At 36.6% G+C, this 13,660-nt stretch overlaps 1 protein-coding gene across 1 annotated transcript in view; it reads right to left on the bottom strand.

Annotated features, from left to right (window-relative positions):
- The window catches only part of TTN (titin), a 238,731-nt gene extending 231,615 nt beyond the window's left edge, over nt 1-7,116 (bottom strand). Inside the window, exons 1-5 of the mRNA XM_055812704.1 lie at nt 7,026-7,116; nt 2,607-2,810; nt 1,605-1,892; nt 753-841; nt 418-662 (exon numbers count right to left, since the gene is read on the bottom strand). Coding sequence (XP_055668679.1) covers nt 418-662; nt 753-841; nt 1,605-1,892; nt 2,607-2,810; nt 7,026-7,116 — 917 coding nt within the window. The remainder of the gene's footprint in view (nt 1-417; nt 663-752; nt 842-1,604; nt 1,893-2,606; nt 2,811-7,025) is intronic.
- Nucleotides 7,117-13,660: the final 6,544 nt, after the last annotated feature.

Here is a 13,660-nt window from a genome sequence, read left to right as displayed (position 1 = left end):
CCCTCTCAAGACTCTATGCAATGGAGCTAAACTTCATTTTTTGATAACCACATTTACCTTGCCTACCTTCAAAACATTATTTCTGGAGTCATTACCAGCACACACACAGAACATGCTTTCACATTTTTTTACACCTCCTTCCATTCTGTTTGCCACTCACCAGAGTGTCATTGCTCTTTTTTCCTCTGCTTGTCTGAAATAATCCATTTTCTTCCATATGGAATAGAAAATTTAAATGAGGCATGCACCTCCACAACAGTGGCAAATACAGCAGCACATTATAGTTCACCATCAGAGTAAACTCCATCAGTATAAAGTCAGGGCATTTTTCCATTTTATACCATGCTCTCATCCTACAGCATTACTGCTATATGTGAAACTGATTCAAAAAGCAGTTGTTTGAAATAATAAGCTTACCTTACTGGTGAGGGTGTTGGTGCTCTGACATGTCTTACAGGTGATGGTGATTGTCTGACAGGTGATGGTGATTGTTGTCGTGCCATTTGTGCTTTTGCAGCAATTATCGGTGGGGTCGGTGATTTTGATGTAGGTCTAGGAGGCATTCGTGGAGGCGCTTTGTGTGGGAGCTGGTGGGCTGTCACACCTTCTATGACCATTTCAACACTTGTAAGCGATCTGGCATCAAAGTGGGCTTCAGTCTTCTACAACAAAATCAAGAAAACACGTCTGGGATACTGTAGAAGTAACGATCCACATTTTAGCCTTACCTACTTTGTTTTTGAAAAATATACCTTTTCAATTCTGGCTTGTCTTGTTTGTGAAATCTGAGCAGTCGAAACAATTGTTTTTGTCTTTTTAGCAGGAACGGCTTCTTCCTCACCTTTTGGAAGAGAAAACATAGTCAGGAGAATTGCTTATGGCATAAAAAGTAAGCAGCTGCAGAAATAAACGAATGGTCAATTCCAATTATATACAAGTTTATATTAACAACAGAGAAAAAATTAAGCAAACATTTCTTTTTCCTCCATTATCTATAGACAGATAATTGTGAAAACAGTTTAAATAATATTTTTGCATTACTATGTCATTAGGAAAACAAAAACCAACCAAATCAAACCAAAATACATTTATTGTAGTTTATTCAGAATCAGTCCTGGATCTAAAATGACTACACAGTCTGGAAGGCTGGCTGACATGAAATCCAAGGAAGATTGCTCTGGGTAGAATGATTCACTCTACAATTCTCTATCTAAGACTGTCTTCAACCTTACCAGGCTCATTTACAAGACCATGTACAGTAAAGCAGTCTAATATATCTATTCCATCAAAGCCAGCTTACAAGTACAAGTTGAGAAACCTACAGAACAAAATGAGAACATCTAAAAGGAACCCCCCCACTTTCTTCTGTCTACTGTATCCTGAGTTTAAAGAGACCCATTCTGGACAAAAGGTCCTTTTCAGTTCTCAGACAAAAATCTCTGGCAAATTTTATCAAAGACACTACTTTTTCACAGCAAGTTCATAACTGTTGATAAAGAAGTTACAAATGAACTTATTGATGTAACTTCGATGAAGTGGTGTGTATACCATTACAACAATGAATGCTCTGTTGTTTTCATGGCTTGTAACCTCAAATCTGTTACCTTGAATTAGCAATTCAGCTGTTGAAGTAGCACGTCCCACATTATTTGTGGCATTTACTGAATAAGTACCGGAGTCTTCAGGATATGCTTCTGCAATTATTAAGCTGTAAAGGTCTCCTTCTCGTAAAATTTGAAAATCGGGGGAGCTTTGGATTTCTACTCCATCCCGATAGAACTTCACCACAGGTGTAGGGATTCCAGTCACTCTCACGTCAAGTCGAACTTGACTTCCCTGCCTTGCAGTCATGCTCTGTAGTCGTTGTGAGAAGTTTGGTGGTGCTGTTCCAGCTGCAGTTTTATTGAAGAAATAAACAGAAAACCAACAACGTCTATTAAAAAAAGCTGTAAGGGCTAGATATTTTCATTACTGGGAGTGCACAACATCTCTTTCTCCTTCACATGCTACTGACACACGACACTACCTTCTCAAATATTCAAAATATTAACAGTTGATTTGCCAAAATGCAAGCACCCTCAACTTTTCTCATGTGCTTAAAATTTCTGATTGCAAAGCCAATAATTGCAGACGTTCTAGAATTAGAGATAGGTTGATTACAACCATAGGTAGTAAACGAAAGTCTCTTGAGCATGCCCCTTTATGTTAGTGATTGTATTAAGTATAATTTATATCATTAAATATCATTAAAGGCTCCATCCTGCAGAACTTTATCCTTTCTTTTATGTGTAGTTTGAATGTAGCCAGTGTGACAGACCACATGAGCAGAAGTATATCGGGTTAAGCCAGAAGTTTGTAATTGTGATTAGGATTTTATAAGATCAAGATTAAACTCTATGCAGTTAAGCTGTAAAGGACACTGTTAGAAATTACTGGTGAGAATATATGCTGAATTCTAGACTGCTTTAGGGAAAGGAATTTGGTTTGCTATTTCTTTGCTGATCACATACTTCAAATACATTTTTCATTAAATGAGACACTTCTGCTATCATTCTCTTTCTCACATTGCTAACAGAGAAAGCTGTCTTTCTTTAGCTGCCTGATACCTGTGACAAGTAGCTCAGCAGTACTAGTTGCTTGCCCAGATCCATTGGTGGCTTGTATGGTGTATCTTCCACTGTTTGCTTCTGTCACGGTGGGGATCACCAGTTTAGCGCGGCCATCACTAAACGAGATCTGCACACCGGGAAGAGTTGCAGCAGAGAGAACCTGGCCATCCCGATACCAGCTCACCTCAGGAACTGGGAAACCTAAAGAAAGACAAAAGGAAATTAAGATGCTATGAAATGCCAGATATCCAAAATTACCATAATACTTGTTCATGTATAAACAGTTATAGCAGCGTGTAATGGCATAGGCACAGATCTATGATTATATGTCCAGTGACACAGTGGTAAAGGAATTTCTTTTTAGAAAGGTCTTTACACAGGGCAACAGGACAACTGCACAGGCTACTGCATTTAGGAAACCACTTGAATGAGTGGACTGAAGTGTTCGGCAATCCTGTTGAGGAATAAAAGTTCATCAAAATTATAAGGGGGATGAATTAATCCATGTGAGGGTGTTGGTTTATTTATTTATTTGCTAGTATCTAAGTAGTACTGCTTATTGCTAACAAATTTATCCAGTCCAATAGTTTGGAGACGAAGTAAAAATCAGAACTTCCAACCAAGTTCTCTTAACTCTAAATGATTGTAGAAAATAAAGTGACAGAAAAAGTGACTGTTGTAGATGTTAACACCAAATGCTAGTAATATTTTGGGGGGTTTGTTTCCTTTTCCTGGGGTTTATTCTGTGTGAGTATAGTAGAAAACAGTTGGGGGAATCAGCTGACGTTTTGCTGTTCAAATATATTATTATTTTGTTGTCAGGGTCATCAACAAGACTCTTCTGGTCAGAAGAGTTTCACCTGTATCTATAGCTGGTTTTTTAGCTTTAAATGGTGATTTTAGATTCCTAATGGAAATTCTTTTGCCAGCATTCTACTCAGCCAACTTTACTGAGCAACTGAAATACATTTGACAAACAGGTAAAATTTTTACATGAACCACATAAGGACAACAGCTAATTTCCTAAGGAGACAGTTCCACCTCAAAGTCTTTTTTGCAGTCCTAGGACACCATTTCTCTAAAGTGACAATCCCTGCAAATTTACTTCATATATTTCCCCACTCAAGCCAAATCACCAATTGTACTGCACAGGGGCTCAGGAATGAGATCAGAGATTGTGCTTACTCCAGCTGCTTTCATTTTCCCAGTTCTACTTTCTGTGGTTTGCAAAAACACAGGACTACATAATTCTGTTTCATTTCTGGAGTATTCCTCCTATAATCTCATTTCATTATTTGGGGTTTTAATGAGCCAGGAATATGACTGGTGAGACTAAAATGAAAGAGAAGCCTTTGCTGATCATCTGTTGTCACACCAGACTTGGTTAGGAAAATTTTAAATTTTCCTCATAGTTGAAAAACTGATTTTTAGACGTACGTAAGAGAAAGAGAATGTGGCCAGTTTTAGAGAGGATTCAAAATCAAAAGGGTAAAAAATACCTTTAATCATTGTTAATTCCGCAGATGGAAGTTATCAAACAGCTCTGATGGGGCTGGTATAATTCGATTTATTACTACTGGTATTGGACAACTTGGGCATTATCACCATGAACGTAAGAGTATCCATCAGATGCCACTGATTTAATCCAGAGGTATGTGTCTTCAACATTTGTGCAAATGAGTTTCAAAATGTTTTAAGCTAGGCAACCAAAAAAATCATGTTGTCAACAGTGAATTTCTTGAAACATTACCAAAATGTTTTCTTTTCTTAGTGCAGCATCCTATAATGATTAACAAACACAGGGGGTTAAGTGGTAGGTTGAACACGGCCTACATTTTTAAAAATTGAGTCTATTCTGATGTCTCAAACTGTATGTTCAAGGGATCCAAATTTAGAAGCCATATTGGAAATCTGAGCCCAAATTCGTATTAAAAGAAACTCAACTTCACAAATTTACTAGCACTCTGCTAGTCCCATGCCACAGAGCTGGGGACTAAAAGGTGAGATCTACCTCAGATTATAGTTTTGTCTGGACTATATAAAGTAGGGATTTACTTCTACATGTGCCACATGACACATTCTCTTTCATTTTAAAACTGTCCTTGAGGGTTTTTTGAGCTTTATTGTCAAAAAGAAGAAAATTGACCTGAAGTGCCTCAACTTCACTGCTTAAGTAATTAAACTCAATAATATTGTCCTGACAATGCTGTGACAGGAACTGCCAACCTGTGTGTATAATCAATGTGCTGTATTCAACAATATGCAGAGTGTAAAGGCTGTCTTGCATTAGGTAATGCCTGAAATAAGCGGAGTACAGGTTAGTCCTTTATGAACAAATTCAATAGTTGATCAGTACTGTGGAGACATGAGGATGGGCACAGTTCTAATCCCAGCAGCACTGCAGACTTTCTTGAGGATGACGTGCTGTCTCATGTCCCCTTAGTCACTGCTCACCCAGCAGGGCTCCCCCTGTGATGATTGCCTTATCCCCTCTGGCACTTAATGCTTTTAATCACGGGGTCTGTGTGTTCTGTGCTTTCCAAGTGCAGGGCGTGGTACTGGGTATTTTTGTCTGATATCAGATCTTTGTTATGTGGCACTTAATTCACAGGCTGATATAAGAGTACAATTCATTTGTTCTAGTTTACAGACTGCAAAATTGCATCTCAGATGGTTTCTAAGCTCTTCTTGGTACTCTTAGATTAACCATGCTCTTCATGTTTGAACTGTAGCTCTGTATTAACACCTGAGTTACATATAAAAGGGCAGTGTTACCAAAGATTAAAAAAAAGTCTGAACTTCGAAGTCAGAATAACAGAATAACAGACATATAGGAAGGCCAGACAAGGTAGTAGAATAAAGCTGTGTAGTCCATTATTTATGCAATTAGTTCAAAAAGTAAAAGGTGCATATTTTTTATACATTGAAAACCCAAATGCCAAGCCACCGTCAGATCTGTCAGTCTTGGTGGATGCTTTTGGGGCAGGAAAGACATTCAAGAACATCACAATATGAATAAAATCTAATAGGAGATTGCCTCACATGATATTTAAGACTAAAATACACGCATGGTATATGCTATTAGAAAAAGTGCTGTATCTTCTCTTAGTAAAAAATCAAATTCCCCTTCCAAGTATTCCATGATATCACACAATGAAAATAGCCAAAATCACATACTGAGCCATAATACTAGCATCCTAACTTGTTCTGATCATATATTTATGTATTCATAATAGGAATTGCAATCATCAGTGGAAAGAAACTTACATGGAAAATTTACAGTGTACAGACAATAAGACAAGGTTAGGGCAATGAACTGAAGAGCAGAGGGCCAAATAACAGAATATGGCATAAAAAAAATATGGATGTAGACTACAGGACATGTTCAAACACCTTGTGTGAGCCAGCATTATCCAAAGGGACCAAGGGAGGAACCACAGTGGACCACAGATATCAGAGATCTTTATAGTTGGACAGCTCGTGTTTGCACCTGTCATAGAGCATCTGGGTACTGCTTTACGGTATGTGGATCATCACATTGCTAATGCCTGTAAGACAATATAATTCCATCAGCAGGAACACGTGTCATTTCTCCTTAGTCACTGCCGAGGTTAGAGGCACTTTTAGAACAGGGTATTGGTTATCTAGTAAAGTTATCTCAGGGGTTTGCATCGGGTTTTATGGAAGAGAGGGTGTTTTAATAGTGTGTAGACTGGCAAAGTGAAGTATCCTTTAAAATTATTTGACCTCTTTAAATTGCATCAACAAATTATGTTAATCCAGCCTTGTACTACCATCATGACCACCATACACATCTACTGTCTAGCAAACTAGGGTTTTCTACCCTCTTCAGTGGCCACATGGACCTAGATTTTGTGCTTTTAACCCCATTGACAGAATTCTGGAATGAAGTAAACTCAAAGGCACAGAAGGCAGAAATACAACTTAGCCAGAGTAAGGCTTAGCACTAGGTCAATAAAGAACTATGCTATGTCTTGCCTTTTGCACCTTGACAACTCATTCTGTCTGACCATCATCATCTAAACAAGATAACTCTCTCTGCACCCATACGAAGTTCCTTTATTAGCACAGTATGTATTTTTATGCATATACTTTTAATGCTACTTCCCCCCAGTTTTGATGATTCTAACATAGATGAGAATTAGACACCAGTCTCATTGGCAGGATGATTAGCTGTTGACTGGGAATGTTGCAGTGTGTGGGTATCTGACAGCATCTCACAATGCTGATCAGTACCATATGATGCGGATATATATTTACATTTCAGCACTGATCTTTACCCATTCAGATCAGATTCTGATCTACAAAAAGTGTTATCATATGTCTTAGCATAAACTTTACAAAACCTAAGAATAAAAAAATAATCAGTCTTGCAAGAACGAATCAAAACCTTACCACTAATATGAGCCTCAAAGGTTGCAGCACTACCCTCCAGTGCCACAACACTTTGTAACGGCTGCGTAAATGTTGGTGCTTTTGTCGTCATCTTGACAGGCACTCTGAAAGCAACAAAAACATAATTAGATATCAATGATGAAATTGTTATTATACACACATCCTTCTTGCTAGATTTTAGGAATACTTGTAATTATTTTCATAATAATTTACTCTTATCAGTTTAAAATCACATTGACCTGGTGAAATGTGAAAACTGTAGGTTTTGACAAAGTTGTAGCAAATTACTCTTAGGGGACACTTGGTTGAGTTGGATTTGAAACATATTTAGTGAAGCTGTGATTTGGCATTACAAGTATGCAGCAGGAGACAAAGTTCTGCTTGAGTCACTACATGACCTTGTGCAGGTCATCTACCCCCTATTTGTCCATTATTTGTGCATGTCCTTTACTGAAAGAGAAAATAATCTCCATGTAAACATTTTTTTAAATTATTTGAAAATACTTTTTAGTGCAAAGCATTTGAATTCTTGAATGGGAAGACAACTAGGTCAATAAGTAGCAACTGAAAAAAAAAATGAAGGTTTACAATCTAATGCCAAGAGGCTTTTTTTACAAGTAGTCTGGAAGTAGTGAATAATTTCATTTTACACAGAAGCATATTGGCATTAAAAATGCAGATAAAATTCTACTCTTTCTTAGAGAGTATCTTAGTGGAATTTTGAATATGGGAAGACAGCCACTGTCGAAATGTGAGCTAGGATATAAGGTAGCCACTGACACTGATGGTTTGAACAACTGCAGATCCATGTGAAACCTTAAAGAAAAAGTTTGCTTTCTCTTCCTATGCCACAAAATCCTACTTTGAAATTGCACGCTACCGCTAGAAAAGCTTCTATATCATGAATATTTTATATTTGCATGAACATATTTATTTACTGACGTTGAACTGTGCAGGTTTTTTAAATGTGGCTAGTATCTTCTTAATAGTATCATACATCTATTTAAGTTAGATTTTTTCTCAATAAAAATTCCCCTGAGAGCATCTAGATTTTACTAAACAAGGGCTTACCCCACAATCTTTTCAAGTCAATCTCACTCACATATTTACTATTGTTTACTTTGGCTTTTATACCTTATATTTTATGACAGTCCCAGGCTTAACCTAAAAATTAATGAGAAAGTGAAGTTTCTTTCACTATGAGCCAAATTTATGCTACCTTTGAAAGCAGCTCAAATTCTTCATGATGTGAGTTCCTTCATTGAAATCAGTGCCTGATACCCACATAACAATAACTGCATGAGGGCAGAACTGAATATTGTATTGGGATTTTGAGCTCCTTTTTATTGTCTTTACTGGTTATCTAAATACTTGTTCCAGCTTGACAGAGGAACAGCCTTTTATCAAAGCTTTTCAGCTTTGAAGGTGAGAGGAAATGAGTTCAAATTAGAAAGAAATGACCAACTTTTCATTCTAACACAACACCAGTTTTCTGAAAGGAAGATGAAGACAAATATGTCTCACCTATTTCACTAAAATCTACTTCAGTTAGAATTATGTTTGGAAGCTCAACTAGAATATATGGAAATAATCTTACAATATAATAAAACATTATGAAAGCTTATATATGTAATTTCCTGACTTCAGAATAGATTGGAAATAATCTAATTAAGTAGAATTGTCATTGAGTTCACACTAGGTTTATGTATTTCACTATCTAGCCAAATTTTGGTGATGAAGATCTGATCCTATAAGGCTTTTTGTATAATTAGAATTGAAAGTATGCATCTGAAATGTCATGTTCCAGAAATAACCTTCCTGGCTATGAATGACAGCAGACAAGTGTTCCAGAGCTGCCATGTAATTGATACCTTAGCAGTTGATTCCCTTAAAAAGTCATCAGCGCTAAGCTGATACCATGTGCATTTTATCAGAGCTATTCTTGGAGCTTCTCAGTTTATCTCTCAGTAGCATAACCTTGAACACTCCCCACAGAAAGGAGTTTTTAAGTTAAGCATATGTTTCCACGCACTTTTCAAATCTTAATTTATATAGTCATTAACAATAAATATACTGAGAAAACTTTTTGCTGTTATCAAGACTTACTTCCAGAAATTTAAGACATAATCTTGCCAGAGAATTTAAGTGCTCCATGTCTATCCAGTGAAAACTATACCCCCTCTGCAGGCAAATTTATAAATAATAGAACATATCAGGAGATTATTAATGACTGATAAAATACTTATTACACTAGCAGAAACATGCTACTAACCTGATCTCTCAAAGTGCCTGTGAGAGTGGGCTAAGCCCAACGAAATCTTCTTGAACGACGTCCTTATCCAGAGTAAGATTTTTTCAGTCAATCCCAGCATGAGAATTGTAGAGCCTCTAATCATAAAAACAAAACTACACAGTCTTGACAGTGTAGTTTTGTTTTTTTGCAATCCCTACACCCGAGGCGAGGCGGGGAATGCACGACTGCTCAGAAGTGCTAACATAGTTGTTTTGCTTTATATACCCCAGCTCTGCTGACAGGTCTGCCTCATCATGTCAGTGCCAGTTCTGATTGGCTTCCTAAAAGAAAGTGTCTTGTGAGAGGGGATCCACTCTGTGTAACCATACACCACCTGTTGGTTTGATTGACAATGCTAATTTTGGAAGCACAAAAGGGATTCACTGAGGAGACATCATCTGTTCCAAAGTTTTTGATTTATAGTTCAATTTCATTTATACTGTGTAGTTTACAAGCCATTGCAAATTTCCCAAGTCATAAGTAGAAGTTGAAGAAAGTAATAAAGAAGTGTTTTATATGGACAACTCAGAAGTAGTCATATCAGTGAGATTCAGCCTTTCTTTCATTACAAAACATCCAAGAAGCTACCAAATGCATCTGTCAATCACAAGACTAAATAAGTAAGCTGAGCTCAGACATGTGGCCAAACACTATTAGAATACACTGCGCTTTTTTTTTTTCCGTACCTTTGAATTCTAGAATTGTATTTGGTAATATATAGATTTGGCACTCTGCTGGGTTTTTTTTCCTTCACAATTTTTCTGTTGGATGTTCCAAGCAGTAAATCTTAAAACCAGTACCATACAAAGTGCAGAAATACAAATTTTATGAGAGTAAATTAACACGGACAACTACTGTAATTTCTAAAAAAATCAGAAGTCTAATGACCTTTTTCTAGACCTGTGGAGTCCTTGTGAAGATCACAGAGTTAATCATCCACAGAACAGCATATTAGTTTGTGAAATTCCACTAGCCCAGCTTCCTCACTCTATGCAGCTAATTGTACCATTAGATTGGTTACCTCTGAAACAGAGGCCAGAGTTCAGAATCACAGAATGTTCAGGGTTGGAAGGGACCTCTGGAGATCATCTAGTCCAACCCCCTGCTAAAGCAGGTTCACATAGAGCAGGTTGCAATTCAGCATTAGAATGCTACTCTCATTTATAGCTGGAATGGAACATGTTTTGCCAACCACATCTGCCTGTTTCTATCGACACCTTCTTACCTAAATATCCTTTCCCTTCCCTAAGAAATGGAATATATATATATAATGGATGCCTAGCAAACTCTTTGAGCACATAACTAGCTCATAAGACTACTGAGGTGCTTGAAGTCAAGCATGCGCTTATCTTTTCTGGTAAATGGAGGACTTCAGTCTGCTATTACCAAGATCCACATTGAAAAGGATCTCCCAGAGGATACCTAGAGAAGTAAACACAGGTTGGAGTTTTGTACTATCAGCTGCACTTGCATCTGGAAACAACCTGAAGGAAACCTCCAGCATGAGCTCCAGATAACGCCAAGAAGAGAGAATACCACCACTATGATTCATGCAAGGGGATACTATATTATAGTTTGCAGATCTGAAATAAATTAGAAAGGACATATTGCTGTGATCTCATAAAATAACTTCAGAAATTTGATTTGCCCTTAATTTATCCATCCCATAAGATACCAACTTTATGGCTATTCTTGGTATGCAGCAGTTACAACAGCAACAGAAATTAGAACAGTCTCTACACTAGTACTATCTGGACTCTCACAGAGTTTGAAAGTCAGAGTACTACGGCTAATTTTTAACTCTTTGCTGTGAACAGATGTCAGACCTCTCTCTGTATAAGAGTATAATAACAAATACAACTCTACGCATTAGCGTAGAGAACAAGTTAGCTTCTACTAAAAGACACAAAATGTCCAAAGAGATCTATGAAAAAGGTATCTGTTTTCTGCTTCTAAATAGAGACTTACTAAATTGGCAGATGCCTGTTTTATTCTGTGGTTGAACACTCCAATATTCAGTGAAAAATTAAACTTGGAGAAAGAACACAGGCTAGTATCTGCAGCTCACACACAGCTAGCTTAATGATGACGTCTAAGTCAAATGAACAATGAAAAAGTTTATGAACATGTGATAATTTCTAATTGACAGAAATGTGCAAACTGTCACTTTTCAAGTTATGAGATGGCTAGAAGTTCAAATTTTTCTATTTCAATCAAGTTAACAACAGTTGGTGACAACAATAGAAAGTTACAGGGAAAAATGTTGCTGCATTCAAATACATAAAGCAAATATATTGTATTTTTAAATGTATGTTCCTTCCCACTTATTTTTTTTCAGAAGTTTTACATTTGCTTTTGATCACTATTAAATCTACTTCCAACAGAAATTTTTACCTTCTCAACTTTTTCTTTTGCTGGGGAATTCAGAAATGGAATTGAACAGTGCAGTATTTCTCAAGGAAATACAAATTACTTACATCACATGTCTTCTGCTAAGATTGACTATGAGCCCAGTGTGATTTCTACATGTTTAGTCACACAGTGTAGCCACAATAAAAAGAAGGATGATTTCAGTCCTATTATTGTGCAGCAAAGACACTGCTGGTAAAACCAGTATTATTTCTTTGCTCTAAGATCAAAAAAAGTCAGATCCAGATAATGACAAAGACATTTTTTTCAGGCAGACATACAAATTGGTGATTATTATGGAAATTTCAGCATTTGCTTCAGTCTGCTACTGAAGTATATACATTGCCAACATTACTATAGTACACATATCACATCATATACCAACAATACATTTAAGAAACAGCAGATAATCTTCAACACAATGCAACATTGTGGTGTGGGTACCAGCAACCTCTTTGTATGTGATTCACTTCGATTAATTCCAATAATGCTATCAACTTGATGAGTGGAGTTGCACAAAAGTAACAATTACTTAAGTAGGCCCATATGAAGATGCCTTGAAAGCTGAAGACTCTAGTCAGAGCTTAAAGATAGATTCATTGTTTCTTGAACACTGAAAGTTTCAAACTGCCATTTAGGCACATTTTCAATGCGCTTTTTCAAAGCAGAATTTCCTGATTTGTTTCTTTAAAAAACATTTTTTCATTATTTGTCAAACAGTAGTCATATACTATGTGCTGTAGCTGCACAGCCAATATAGCATAAACCCTGCTTTCTTTCCTAGTCTCTTGATCTATCTACACATGCTAATTTGCAAACTGCGAATGTCTCTCTCGCATTTCCTTCCTCACTTCCATTTTCCCTCACTCCCTGCATTCTTTGTCCTGTTCTTTCCTATACAATGTCTGTTATATCTCCTCTCATACGCTATTTTCATTTTGCACTTTCTCCTAACCAAATATGCAGAACCAAGGGAGTAATGAAATAAATAATTTGATCACTTTAAATAAAACTTCTCACTGGTAAAGATGCCATCCTAAAACTTTACAGAACTGACAAAACACAACCCAAAACATATTCTGGTATTATATCCTTGCTGAATTTCCAGTTTTCTAAAGTCTACTTTTGAAAAAAAGTTTTGCTTTCCCTCCTCCCACCCACTTTTCTTTAAACTTAGAAATATCTAAAGAATTATTAACTGTTAAACCATTAAATCCTGACTGAAATTAAAAAGCATTTCCACCACCTTCATCAACTCCCCCTTCTCTGCAAACACTATAAACAGTAATTTGTAATGAAACCTTTAGAACCTTAAATAAAAGCTATAAAATGCATTATATTCACAAGAATATCCACACTTGTGTGCTGCTGCTGTCTTCTGAGAAACCGCAGTATTTTCAAACACTAACGTCTCTTATCTGAGCTATTGCAGCTGATTATGCAAGATATATTAATCTTTTTCAATACAAACTAAAACTTGCTTGCAGAAAATTGTTTGTTACTGAAGAAGGCACTACCAGTTGCTCCCAAAGCAGAAAAGATAACTAAGGCATTAAGCAATTTCTGAAACAACTTTAGCTATTCCACATATGAACAATTTACTGGGAATTGTGACTAGATCTGAACGGGTGCAGAATAGTTATCAGGGTTCATATTCACTAACTTCATGTTGATAGTTATCACTCATATCATCTCCTTGGAAATATCTAAGGAAGAGATTTAGAGACATCACTTTTCCCAAGTTTTCCTTGTATATTATTTCTTTATACATCATCCCTGCACATTTATGTATGTGGAAAAAGAAACGAATAAAAACATTACTCACTCAGCACCTCACCTTAGAAACCATGGCCCTATTAACAAAACCTGGATCCTGAGTAAAGAATGTGTTTCTAACTGTTCCACTTCCTTCCACAAAACAATAATTAATATC

Source organism: Falco peregrinus, chromosome 8 (assembly GCF_023634155.1).
Source record: "Falco peregrinus isolate bFalPer1 chromosome 8, bFalPer1.pri, whole genome shotgun sequence".
NCBI classification, from domain to species: Eukaryota; Metazoa; Chordata; class Aves; order Falconiformes; family Falconidae; genus Falco; species Falco peregrinus.
The sequence above is the reverse complement of the archived record's forward strand: the minus strand, read 5'-3'. Positions and strand labels throughout refer to the sequence as shown.